Source organism: Anolis carolinensis, unplaced genomic scaffold (assembly GCF_035594765.1).
Source record: "Anolis carolinensis isolate JA03-04 unplaced genomic scaffold, rAnoCar3.1.pri scaffold_7, whole genome shotgun sequence".
Taxonomy (NCBI): domain Eukaryota; kingdom Metazoa; phylum Chordata; class Lepidosauria; order Squamata; family Dactyloidae; genus Anolis; species Anolis carolinensis.
In genome coordinates this window covers 16323167-16338166 of record NW_026943818.1, presented here as the reverse complement: position 1 = coordinate 16338166, position 15000 = coordinate 16323167, and the positions used below count along the sequence as shown (strand labels likewise).

The following is a 15000-nucleotide window of genomic DNA, read 5'->3' as shown; positions in this document are numbered from 1 at the left end:
GTATTGAACTACTTTTTCTGTCAAATTTGTTGTATAACATGATGTTTTGGTGCTTAATTTGTAAAATCATAACCTAATTTGATGTTTAATAGGCTTCTCCTTAATCTCTCATTATCCAACTTATTCGCTTATCGAACATTCTGCTGGCCCGTTTATGTTGGATAAGTGAGACTCTACTCTGTGTGTGTGTGTGTGTGTGTGTGTGTGTGTGTATATATATATATATATATAAAATGATTTCCCTCGACCAATGATGGGCAAGCTTTTGAGCTTGGTGTGTCAAAATTCACCAAAAAACCTAGCATGACTTGGGTGGTGTGTCACTTTGAGAAAAAACCCATAATTTCACAATATATATAGTTTAAAGAACAAAAATATTTAATTGTAATATATAACTGTATTTAATAAATCAAAAACTATTTACTATTTACCATTATTTCCATGTACAACAATCTACGGTACCTCTTGCAGTTCCCACGCTGATTTCTCTCTATTGTAGTTTCAGTGTAGTCATGAATAATAAATAATATAACAATAATATAATAGTAATAATATAATAATATACTACAATAATAATAGAATTTTATATAAATATATATATATACTAGCTGTGCCCGGCCACGCGTTGCTGTGGCAAAGTGGTGGTGGTATTGGTTAAAAATTGTTGTGATGGATGAAGCCTGGGATGGCATTGGCCCATGTTCAGCTCCCTTTTCATCTATATTACTATTGTCAAGCCTTGGCCTATATGACTTCCCTCCATCTGGATATTATATTGTTATAGTTGCAGCCTAGGATGGCATTGGCCTTTTGAGTGGCTGCATCACACTCTTGGTTCACGTTCAGCCCTATATCAAGCTGTGCCTAGATTGCTTTCCTCCGTCTAGAGTTCAGTGGGGGTAGCCTAGGATCGAGAATGATTCCCAGACTTGTTTTCCTCGTCATTTCTCTGACAGGGATCCATGGGCTTCTTCTTTCCTTTGCTGATGGGTTTTTGTTCTTCCTCCTGAGCAGAGCGCGGCCGCCCCCGGGAAGAGGAAAGGCTCCCGCGCCAAAGGGGGGGCCTCGTCGGCCGCCGGGAAGAAGCGCCGCCCCCAGGAAGAGCCCTCCTCCCCGCCCACCGCCAAGAAGCCGCCCGCCCGGGGGCAGGAGGCCAAGGAGACCCCCGCCAGGCCGGACCCCGGAGGGGCCACGCACCGCAACGGAGCGGGAAGGCCGGCCAAAGCACAGGGACACAAGCGGGCCGCGCATGCGCAGGAGGAGCACAAGGAGGAGGAGGAGGAGGAGGAGGAGGAGGGAGACGAAGAAGAGGAGGAAGAAGAAGAAGAAGAAGAAGGGGAAGACGACAAGAGGGATGTCTGCCGCACCCCCGTCAAGGACTTGGAAGGAGAGGTACTGCATGGGGCTCTCGGGGGGCAGGAGGAGGGACTGGGGGGCCTCGCGGGGTCTCTTACACCTCCTTGAGTCTGATCATTACAATAATAATACTGTAATTATTATTATTATTATTATTATTTCCCGGCCAACGCACCAGAGTGTTCGACTTGTGATTTTGTGATATGAAATCCAGCATGTCTATCTTGTTTGCTGTGTCATAATAATAATAATAATAATAATAATAATAATTCTACCTACTTGGCAGAAGGGGGCCAGACTGGGGGGTCTCGTGGGGTCTCTTCCACCTCCTTGAGTCTGATCATTACAATAATAATACTGTAATTATTATTATTATTATTATTATTATTATTATTATTATTTCCCGGCCAACGCACCAGAGTGTTCGACTTGTGATTTTGTGATACGAAATCCAGCATGTCTATCTTGTTTGCTGTGTCATAATAATAATAATAATAATAATAATAATAATAATAATAATAATAATAATAATTCTACCTACTTGGCAGAAGGGGGCCGGACTGGGGGGTCTCGTGGGGTCTCTTCCACCTCCTTGAGTCTGATCATTACAATAATAATACTGTAATAATAATAATAATAATAATAATAATAATAATAATAATAATAATAATTCTACTACTGGGGGGCTTCGTGGGGTCTCTTCCACCTCCTTGAGTCTGATCATTACAATAATAATACTGTAATAATGATAATTTCCCGGCCAACGCACCAAAGTGTTCGACTTGTGATTTTGTGATACGAAATCCAGCACGTCTATCTTGTTTGCTGTGTCATAATAATAATAATAATAATAATAATAATAATAATTCTACTACTGGGGGGCTTCGTGGGGTCTCTTCCACCTCCTTGAGTCTGATCATTACAATAATAATACCGTAATAATAATAATAATTTCCTGGCCAACGCACCAAAGTGTTCGACTTGTGATTTTGTGATACGAAATCCAGCATGTCTATCTTGTTTGCTGTGTCATAATAATAATAATAATAATAATAATAATAATAATAATAATATTTCTACCTACTTGGCAAAAGGGAGTCGGACTGGGGGGGCTTCATGGGGTCTCTTCCAACTCCTTGAGTCTGATCATAATAATAATACTGTAATAATAATAATAATAATTCTACCTACTTGGCAGAAGGGAGTCGGACTGGGGGGCCTCTTGGGGTCTCTTCCACCTCCTTGAGTCTGATCATAACAATAATAATACTATAATAATAATAATAATAATAATAATAATAATAATAATAATTCTATCTTCCTGCTTGACAGCAGGGGGTTGTACTAGGTAGCCTCTTGGGATCTCTTCCTACTCCTTGAGTCTAATAATAATAATGATAGTAATAATTGATGATAATATAACCCGATGAATAGTAATAATAGTAAGAATAATAGATAATAATGAATAATAATATAATAGTAATTCTGTCTTCCTGCTTGGCAGAAGGGGGTGGGACTGGATGTCCTTTGGGGTCCCTTCTGATTCTATGAGTCTAATAATAATGATAATAATAGCCACCTGATTTCTTCCAGGAGACAATCAGCCTGGAGCCGGTCCATTTCCTCCAGTGTCACAGTAAAGGCAACAACAGAGACGACTTCAAGACCCAGTTGTGGGCCTGCGTCTTTGAGCCGCCGCTGGATTGCGGGACAAGAAAAGGTGAGCGAATGGGCTTCGTGCCCGTCTGGGTGCCCGGTTTACTCATGAGGTTGAGCCTTGGGGTTTATTTATTTACTTATTTACAGTATTTATATTCCGCCCTTCTTTCTCACTCCGAAGGGGACTCAGGGCGGATCACATCTATATATATAAAAGAGTGATGGCATCACGGCAACCCACAAAACAACAAAACTACAGGCCCCCCAACCTCGAAATTTGACAACACAACCCATCATCCACGCCTCTAGGTTGATACAACAAAAAGAAAACAAAAATAAAGTCCTAATTTGAGAGAGAGGAATAATTGCTTTTATCCATTTGCTGCCAGTTAGAAGGCTAAGCTCCTCCAACTTGGTCTCCTAGCAACCCAATAAAAAACACTAAAAAATTAATACAATAAAATACTATAATAACAGAAAATAACTAAAAATAATATAAGAAAATAATAAAATATAATAAATAAAAAGATAACTTACAATAAAATTAGTTAAAAAATACAAATACAGTAGAGTCTCACTTATCCAACACTCGCTTATCCAACGTTCTGGATTATCCAACGCATTTTTGTAGTCAATGTTTTCAATACATCATAATATTTTGGTGCTAAATTCGTAAATACAGTAATTACTACATAGCATTACTGCATATTGAACTACTTTTTCTGTCAAATTTGTTGTCCAACATGATGTTTTGGTGTTTAATTTGTAAAATCATAACCTAATTTGATGTTTAATAGGCTTTTCCTTAATCTCTCCTTATTATCCAACATATTCGCTTATCCAACGTTATGCCGGCCCGTTTACGTTGGATAAGTGAGACTCTACTGTAACGTCAAATAAAAATTACACAACAATTTTTAACCAATACCACCACCACTTTGCCACAGCAACGCGTGGCCAGGCACAGCTAGTTACACATATAAGGCAAACATTCAATGCCTTAACATAGAACAAAGACAAAGACAAACGCAGGCTCCAAGCTGGCCTCGAACTCATGACCTCTTGGTCAGAGTGATTTGTTGCAGCTGGCTGCAGCTGGCTGCTCACCAGCCTGCGCCACAGGCTTCGTTCTTTTCATTGCCGTCTTCTTCTGGACACCTTCCAGCTCAGAGTCATTATTATTATTATTATTATTATTATTATTATTATTATTATTATAAGGTTTCTGTGAACCATGAAAATAAATAAAACGTGAAGCTACAAGGCCATTAAATGCTAATCAAGGCGACTAATTGCAAGAGACAAGAGTTTTTTCTCCCACCTGGGACATGATTCCACAGGGATATTAATTCAGATCACCTCCCAATCCAATGTGATCTTAATTGAATCTGGTGCACTTTATCTATTTCTGAATTTGCAACTCATAATGTGCACTTTGCTTATCCACTTTGGCAACCTCATTTTTTTTTAATTCAATGTTTTAATACTGCGTTTCTGTTTTGTTTTTTTCTTCTTCCGGTTATTGTGTATGTATTATTACTGGTTTTTGTTCTGTATTTTGATGTTTCATATTTTGTTATTGTTTTGTATCTGATTTTGCTGTAAGCCGCCCTGAGTCCCCTTCGGGGGAGATGGAGGCGGGATATAAATAAACTTATTATTATTATTATTATTATTATTATTATTATTATTATTATTATTAATATATTGTATGACACAGCAAACAAGATAGATATGCTGGATTTCGTATCACAAAATCCCAAGCTGAACACTTCCCTAGTGTCTAGGACTGTGTATAAGTTGTTATTATTATTATTATTATTATTATTATTTTATTATGACAAAGCAAACAAGATAGATATGCTGGATTTCGTATCACAAAATCACAAGTCAAACACTTCCCTAGTGTCTAGGAATGTGTATTATTATTATTATTATTATTATTATTATTATTATTATTTGTAAGACACAGCAAACAAGATAGACATGTTGGATGTCGTATCACAAAATCCCAAGTTGAACACTTCCCAAGTGTCTAGGACTGTGTATAAGTTATTATTATTATTATTATTATTATTATTATTATTTTATTATGACACAGCAAACAAGATAGATATGCTGGATTTCATATCACAAAATCACAAGTCGAACACTTCCCTAGTGTCTAGGACTGTGTATAAGTTGTTATTATTATTATTATTATTATTATTATTATTATTATTATTATTATTTTATTGTGACACAGCAAACAAGATAGATATGCTGGATTTCGTTTCACAAAATCCCAAGTCGAACACTTCCCAAGTGTCTAGGACTGTGTGATGTATTATCGGATGATGCGTGCAGTCGGGTGGCCTTTTGCAGTTGGCAGATCGTAATTTTGTCAATGTCTATTGTTTCCAAATGCGGTTGAGATCTTTTGGCACGGCACCCAGTTGTTGTTATTATTATTATTATCATTATTATTATTATTATATCAACCCCACCACAGCAACACGTGGCCGGGCGCAGCTAGTATCTATCTATCTATCTATCTATCTATCTATCTATCTATCTATCTATCTATATATATGAGATCGTAATTTTGTCAATGTCTATTGTTTCCAAATGCGGTTGAGATCTTTTGGCACGGCACCCAGCTCTTATTATTATTATTATTATTATTATTATTATTATTGTTATTATTATTATTATATCAACCCCACCACAGCAACACGTGGCTGGGCGCAGCTAGTATCTATCTATATATATATATATATATATATATATATATATATATATATATATATATGAGATCGTAATTTTGTCAATGTCTATTGTTTCCAAATGCGGTTGAGATCTTTTGGCACGGCACCCAGCTATTATTATTATTATTATTATTATTATTATTATTATTGTTATTATTATTATTATATCAACCCCACCACAGCAACACGTGGCTGGGCGCAGCTAGTATCTATCTATCTATCTATCTATCTATCTATCTATCTATCTATATATATGAGATCGTAATTTTGTCAATGTCTATTGTTTCCAAATGCGGTTGAGATCTTTTGGCACGGCACCCAGCTCTTATTATTATTATTATTATTATTATTATTATTATTATTATTATTATTGTTATTATTATTATTATATCAACCCCACCACAGCAACACGTGGCTGGGCGCAGCTAGTATATATATATATATATATATATATATATATATATATATATGAGATCGTAATTTTGTCAATGTCTATTGTTTCCAAATGCGGTTGAGATCCTTTGGAACGGCACCCAGCTATTATTATTATTATTATTATTATTATTATTATTATTATTATTATTATTATATCAACCCCACCACAGCAACACGTGGCCGGGCGCAGCTAGTATCTATCTATCTATCTATCTATCTATCTATATATATGAGATCGTAATTTTGTCAATGTCTATTGTTTCCAAATGCGGTTGAGATCTTTTGGCACGGCACCCAGCTATTATTATTATTATTATTATTATTATTATTATTATTATTATTATTATATCAACCCCACCACAGCAACACGTGGCCGGGCGCAGCTAGTATCTATATATATATATATGAGATCGTAATTTTGTCCATGTCTATTGTTTCCAAATGTGGTTGAGATCCTTTGGAACGGCACCCAGCTATTATTATTATTATTATTATTATTATTATTATTATTATTATTATTATTATTATTATATCAACCCCACCACAGCAACACGTGGCCGGGCGCAGCTAGTATCTATATATATATATATGAGATCGTAATTTTGTCCATGTCTATTGTTTCCAAATGTGGTTGAGATCCTTTGGAACGGCACCCAGCTATTATTATTATTATTATTATTATTATTATTATTATTATTATTATTATTATTATTATTATATCAACCCCACCACAGCAACACGTGGCCGGGCACAGCTGGTATCTATATATGTATGAGATAGAGATAGTCAAGATTTGGAAGGGACCCCCAAAGGCCATCCAGTCCAGCCGTGTTCTTAACTAGGAGTCGCTTGCAAGTTGGATGTTTGCAACCCAGGGGAGGGCTGTAATGGGGTGATGCTGACCCTCTTCTTGGCCTTTCTCCTCCTCCAGACCCGGTGGTGAGCTCCTCCCGGACAGCCGCGACCTGCGGTGGGGACTCGGTCTGTTTGGTGGACTGCGAGACGGGCATCGTCTTGAAAAAGTACAAAGTGGCCGGAGAGGTAAGGAAGGGGGCCCGGACACCCGCACAGTGGACACTCACCCCTCTCATCACCACCACCACCACCTGGTTGGCTTTCTAGCAGGAGGATATAGATCAGAATTCCCAGTTCAGACTGGTCAGGAAGGATAGCAAGAGCGAGAAACACCATACTCAAGATCTGGATTTATTTATTTTATTTATTTACATCACTTTTACCCCGCCTTTCTCTCCTAGGAGACTCAAAGCGGCTTACAGTAAATAGGCAAAAATTCAATGCCTAAAAACAATGTAAAAGCAACAATTCATATAAAACAATCTACAAAACAACAGTTCATATAAAACAGATACCATTACAAAATAAAAACACGTTATATATAATTTTAAGAATGTCCAAGATTCCGTTATAACAGTTGTACCATGTGTTTGTTTGTGTGTGTGTGTGTGTGTGTGTATATATATACACACACATACACACACACACATACATACATACATACATACATACATTTTATAAATCCAATTTTAGAAAGTTTACCAGGGAGATCTGTAAGGTTTTATGTTGATTATCTTTTGGCAGACCAAGACCCCAAAATTACTGCCAAAGTTGCTAGCTTTTGTGCAGCAGCTATAGCTTGTCAGTGCAAGATGTTGCCAAGGTTTTAGTAGGTTTTAATATTTACTTCAGCATTTACCTTTGCCATTTTAGCATATAAATGTTTTATATCATTTTAACTACCACATTCAATACTGTGTTTTAACCTTGTTCTTCACGGTGTTTCTTAATATCTAATTGCATATGTTTCTATGCTATTCTGATGCTTGTACATTTATGTTGCTGGTCATCGACCGTAATAAATAAATATACTATACTACATACATACATATACACATACATACATACATACTATCTTGGGGTGATTGGGATGTTCGGTCATATCATTGAAGTTTGGTCTCGATCTGTCATCGGCTGGGTTCAGTGCTGTCTGGATAAGGGTAAACTACAACTCCCAGATTCCCAGGGCCATCACCCCCAAACCCTTCCAGTATCCGCAGTTGGCCATGTTGGGTCTGTCTGCCAAGTTTGCTCCAGATCTCTCGTCGGCTGAGTTTATTTATTTATTATTTATTTACAGTATTTATATCCCGCCCTTCTTTCTCACCCCGAAGGGGACTCAGGGCGGATTACAATGAACACATATATGGCAAACATTCAATGCCAACCGACAAACAACATACAGTATAGACACACACAGAGGCATTTTTAACATTTTTCCAGCTTCACGATTCCGGCCACAGGGGGAGCTGTTGCTTCGCTTTCCAGAAGTGGCTGTACTTCCTCATTCCTTTCCTCGTGTTTTGCTGGCAGTTTTATGGTGTTGTAAATTAGCCTCCTGCTTAAAGCGTCCCTAAATTTCCCTAATTGACAGGTGCAACTGTCTTTCGGGGCTGCATAGGTCAACAGCAAGCCGGGGCTATTAATGGTCGGAGGCTTAACCCGACCCAGGCTGGCTTCGAACTCATGACCTCTCGGTCAGTAGTGATTTATAGCCAGCTGCGCCACAGCCCGGGTCTCTTCATAAGGGTGAACTACAACTCCCAGATCAGAGGTCAGTCACCTCCAAAGCAGCCCTGTATGCGCAGTTGGCCCTGTTGGGTCTGTGTGCCAAGTTTGGTCCAGATCTGACGTCAGCTGGGCTCCGTGCTTTCTGGATGCTGGTGAACTACAACTCCCAAAATCAAGGTCCATTCCCACTAACCCATGCAGTTGGTCATGGTGCTTCTCTGTGCCAAGTTTGGTCCCAGTCCACTGTCAGCGGGGGTCACAGAATCAGTGAAGGTACTGCAAGTCCCACCATCCCTGGCAAGTGTGGTCCAGATCCATCCTTGGTTGGGTTCACGGTGCTCTCTGGATGTCGGTCAAGTGCTACTCTTGTAAATCATAGTGTAAATTCTCTCCAAACCTCTTGTTCAGTTGCGGATCACTCCCTCTGTTAAGTGTGTGCCATAGGAAAGGGTAGTAAAGGGTTAAGGGAGAGGCCGTGCAATGCCATGCAAATTAGGGAACCTCGGGATGTCCTTTCTGGAGGAGAAGCAGAACATCTAAGGGGAAATTGTCCCCGCATGGAAGCCTTCCCTTGGGTGGGGGGCAGGATGGTGTTTGTGGGGGACACGGGGAGGGTTTGTGATACATACATGTTCGTGTGCTCACTATGACCTGCATGTCAGTGGAGGGAGGGCCACGCGGGTCTCCTGCTCAGGGGGAACTATTGTTTTGTTGTTGTTATTATATTGTTGTATCGGGCAAGGCCCCATGTAAGCTGCCCCGAGTCCCTTCAGGGAGATGGGGTGGGGTATAAAGTTTATTATTATTATTATTATTATTATTATTATTATTATTATTATTATAACTAGAGCTCTTTGTATTTATTTATTTACTACATTTATATGCTGCTCTTCTTTCTCACCCCGAAGGGGACTCAGAGCGGCTTACAAATCAAATGTACATACAATATATTATTAGCATAGCACCATATAAGCAATAAATTACTATATTGTACTACATAATTTTATGGTAATATTATTAGTAATATGACATCTATATATATAAAAGAGTGATGGAATCCTGGCGACTGCCAAAACAACAAAACTAAACATCCCACAACCTCAAAAATTGACAACGCAACCCCTCATCCATGCCTCTAGGTTAATACAACAAAAAGAAAAGAAAAATTAAGTCCCAATTAGAGGGAGAGGAATAATTGCTTTCATCCAATTGCTTCCAGTTAGAAGGCTAAGCTCCGCCCACTTGGTCTCATAGCAACTGACTCAGCCCAGGGGACAGGCAGAGTTAGGCTTCACTTAGGCCACTTCCACAGATTATCTAAAGCCCCAGCTTCTGCCAACCCAGAAGTTCGAAAACATGCAAATGAGAGTAGATGAATAGGTACTGCTCCAGCAAGAAGGTAACGGTGCTCCATGCAGTCATGCCAGTGGCCACATGACCTTGGAGGTGTCTATGGACAACGCCGGCTCTTCGGCTTAGAAATGGAGATGAGCCCCAACCCCCAGAGTCAGACACGACTGGACTTAATGTCAGGGGAAAACCTTGACCCTTGACCTTAACTACCACCAATTCCTCAATACTTTATTTCCCAGACCACCAGACTTCGCCACAGCAACGCGTGGCCGGGCACAGCTAGTTTAATATATAATATATAATAATTTACATTATATTGTATTATTAATTAGTATAATGTTGTATTACATTATAATATTATTATCAATAGCTGTGCCCGGCCACGCGTTGCTGTGGCAAAGTGGTGGTGGTCTTGGTTAAAAATTGTTGTGTAGTTTTTATTTGACGTTATTTGCATTTTTTTATTAATTTTATTGTAAGTTATATTTTTATTAATTATATTTTATTATTTTCTTGTATTATTTTTAGTTATTTTCTGTTATTATAGTATTTTATTGTATCAATTTTTAGTGTTTTTTATTGTTTTTTATTGGGTTGCTTGGAGACCAAGTGGGCGGAGCTTAGCCTTCTAACTGGCAGCAATTGGATAAAAATAATTATTCCTCTCCCTCTAATTAGGAGATGTGGCAGGGATGGGATCTTTTTGATTAATTATATTATTATAGACTAGCTGTGCCCGGCCACGCGTTGCTGTGGTGTTGTCTGGTGGTGTTGGTGAGAAATTGTTGAGGTTGTGGTGGCATTGAATGTCTGTTGTATGGTTGTCTTTATGTTTAGTATGCATTTGGTTGTTTGTGTCCTGTGAAAGTGGTGAGGGTAGAGGGGGTCTATGTCCCTGTGTAGTATTGTATAGTATTTATACGTTGTCTATGTGTTGTGAGTGCTTGGATTGTGTCCTGCTGCATAGTAGAAAGGGTTGGGCTGGATGGCCCCTAGGGGTCTCTCCAAACTCTTGTGCCTGTCCCCTGGGCTGAGTGGGTTGCTAGGAGACCAAGTGGGTGGAACTTAGCCTTGTAACTGGCAGCAATTGGATAAAAACAATTATTCCTCTCCCTCTAATTAGGACTTTATTTTTCTTTTCTTTTTGATGTATCAACCTAGAGCAGGGGTCCCCAAACTTTTTAAACAGGGGGCCAGTTCACGATCCTTCGGACAGTTGGAGGGCCGGACTATAGTTGGCCACTGAGCAATAATAATAATTATTAACAACAACAACAATAAAAAAGAGGGTTGGAAGAGACCCTTTGAGCCATTGAGTCCAATCCCCTTCTGCTTTTGTTCATCAAAAGCACAAGCAAAGCACCCCTGACAGATGGCTACCCAGCCTTAATAATAATAATAATAATAATAATAATAATAATAATGATAATAATAATGGTTGTAAGAGAATAAGAAACCCCTTGGGTCATTTAGCCCAACCCCCTTCTGCCCTTGTGCCGTGGGGGCCGGATAAATGGGTTCGATGGGCCGGATCCGGCCCCCGGGCCTTAGTTTGGGGACCCCTGACCTAGAGGCATGGCTGAGGGGTTGTGCTGTCAATTTTCGAGGTTGTGGGGTGTTTACTTTTGTTGTTTTGTCCGCTGCCGTGATGCCATCACTCTTTTATATATATAGAAGATACAATCTATTGAGAAGATGTCTGTGTAACTGGACATTTTTCACTTTCACTTTTGTGATGTGTCTAGATAACACGATGCCGCAGGGTTTTTGTTCCTGGGTTGTCAATGTTTCCGGCGACACACACTCACACTCTCTCTCTCTCTCTCTCCCGCTGGGTAGGAGTTCTACACGGTGGCGTGGACGACTCTGACCATGGCGACCAGCGACGGGAGGAAGAAGAAGCACAACGTCCTGGCGGCGGCCGGGAGGAGAGGCATCGTGAAGCTCATCCACGTGACGGCCGACTACTGCTACGGGGAGATCAAGGCCCACAAGAAGCCCATCGCCACCGCCTGCTTCAGCCCCGTCAACGAGACACACCTCTTCAGTAAGCCCCGGGCTCCCTTGTATAACCATATCATCATCATAATATAGAATAATAATAATAATAATAATAATAATAATAATAATAATAGAGAATAATATAATGATACAACAACAATATTATAAAATACTAGCTGTGCCCGGCCACGCGTTGCTGTGGCAAAGTGGTGGTGGTATTGGTTAAAAATTGTTGTGTAATTTTTATTTGACTTTATTTGTATTTTTTAATTAATTTTATTGTAAGTTATCTTTATTTATTATATTTTATTATTTTCTTGTATTATTTTTAGTTATTTTCTGTTATTATAGTATTTTATTGTATTAATTTTTTAGTGTTTTTAATTTGTTTTTAGTGTTTATTATTATTTTTTATTGGGTTGCTAGGAGACCAAGTTGGAGGAGCTTAGCCTTCTAACTGGCAGCAATTGGATAAAAGCAATTATTCCTCTCCCTCTAATTAGGACTTTTTCTTTTCTTTTTGTTGTATCAACCTAGAGGCGTGGATGAGGGGTTGTGTTGTCAAATTTCGAGGTTGGGGGGCCTGTAGTTTTGTTGTTTTGTGGGTTGCCGTGATGCCATCACTCTTTTATATATATAGATGTGATCCGCCCTGAGTCCCCTTTATAATCATATAAAATAATAATATATAATTATCTATATATATAAAGGAGTAGTGGTGTCCGTTCCTCCCACTAAACAACAAAAGTACAAGCCCCAGAACCTAGAAATTTGGCAACACAACCCACCATCCTTGCCGCTAGGTTCCTACCACAAAATACATTATATTATATTATTATATGTATTATATACGTATATATGTGTATATGTATAATATGCACATATAATATATGGATACCCTCCAGTACATTATATTATTATATGTATTATATATGTATATATGTGTATATGTATAATATGCACATATAATATATGGATACCCTCCAGTACATTATATTATTATATGTATTATATACGTATATATGTGTATATGTATAATATGCACATATAATATATGGATACCCTCCAGTACATTATATTATTATATGTATTATATATGTATATATGTGTATATGTATAATATGCACATATAATATATGGATACCCTCCAGTACATTATATTATTATATGTATTATATATGTATATATGTGTATATGTATAATATGCACATATAATATATGGATACCCTCCAGTACATTATATATATATATATATATATATATATATATATATATATATATATATATATAGAAGAGTGATGGCATCACGGCGACCCACAAAACAACAAAACTACAGGCCCTCCAACCTCGAAATTTGGCAACACAACCCACCATCCTTGCCCCTAGGTTCCTACCACAAAATACATTATATTATATTATTATATGTATTATATACGTATATATGTGTATATGTATAATATGCACATATAATATATGGATACCCTCCAGTACATTATATATATATATATATATATATATATATATATATATATATAGAAGAGTGATGGCATCACGGCGACCCACAAAACAACAAAACTACAGGCCCTCCAACCTAGAAATTTGGCAACACAACCCACCATCCTTGCCGCTAGGTTCCTACCACAAAATACATTATATTATATTATTATATGTATTATATACGTATATATGTGTATATGTATAATATGCACATATAATATATGGATACCCTCCAGTACATTATATTATTATATGTATTATATATGTATATATGTGTATATGTATAATATGCACATATAATATATGGATACCCTCCAGTACATTATATTATTATATGTATTATATACGTATATATGTGTATATGTATAATATGCACATATAATATATGGATACCCTCCAGTACATTATATTATTATATGTATTATATACGTATATATGTGTATATGTATAATATGCACATATAATATATGGATACCCTCCAGTACATTATATTATTATATGTATTATATATGTATATATGTGTATATGTATAATATGCACATATAATATATGGATACCCTCCAGTACATTATATTATTATATGTATTATATATGTATATATGTGTATATGTATAATATGCACATATAATATATGGATACCCTCCAGTACATTATATATATATATATATATATATATATATATATATATATATATATATAGAAGAGTGATGGCATCACGGCGACCCACAAAACTACAGGCCCTCCAACCTCGAAATTTGACAACACGACCCATCATGCACGCCTCTAGGTTGATACAACAAAAAGAAAAGAAAAATAAAGTCCTAATTAGAGGGAGAGAAATAATTGTTTTTATCTAATTGCTGCCAGTTAGAAGGCTAAGCTCCGCCCACTTGGTCTCTTAGCAACCCACTCAGCCCAGTGTTAATAAAAAATAAAAATACAAATCATACAATAAAAATAATTAAAAAACACTAAAAATTAATACAATAAAATGCTATAATAACAACACAACTAAAAATAATCCAACAAAATAATAAAATATAATAAATAAAAAAGATAAGTTACAATAAAATTAATTAAAAATACAAATACAGTAGAGTCTCACTTATCCAACATTCGCTTATCCAAGCCTCTGGATAATCCAAGCCATTTTGTAGTCAATGTTTTCAATATATCATGATATTTTGGTGCTAAATTCGTAAATACAGTAATTACAACATAACATTACTGCGTATTGAACTACTTTTTCTGTCAAATTTGTTGTATAACATGATGTTTTGGTGCTTCATTTGTAAAATCATAACCTAATTTTATGTTTAATAGGCTTTCCCTTAATCCCTCCTTATTATCCAAGATATTCGCTTAT

At 37.2% G+C, this 15000-nt stretch overlaps 1 protein-coding gene across 2 annotated transcripts in view; it reads left to right on the top strand.

Moving 5' to 3' along the window:
• The window catches only part of lrwd1 (leucine rich repeats and WD repeat domain containing 1), a 49753-nt gene that overhangs the window by 21020 nt on the left and 13733 nt on the right, over positions 1 to 15000 (top strand). For both annotated transcript variants that reach the window (XM_062960386.1, XM_062960387.1), the window contains exons 7-10: positions 1015 to 1392; positions 2950 to 3076; positions 7129 to 7238; positions 11976 to 12183. In XM_062960386.1, coding sequence (XP_062816456.1) covers positions 1015 to 1392; positions 2950 to 3076; positions 7129 to 7238; positions 11976 to 12183 — 823 coding nt within the window. The remainder of the gene's footprint in view (positions 1 to 1014; positions 1393 to 2949; positions 3077 to 7128; positions 7239 to 11975; positions 12184 to 15000) is intronic.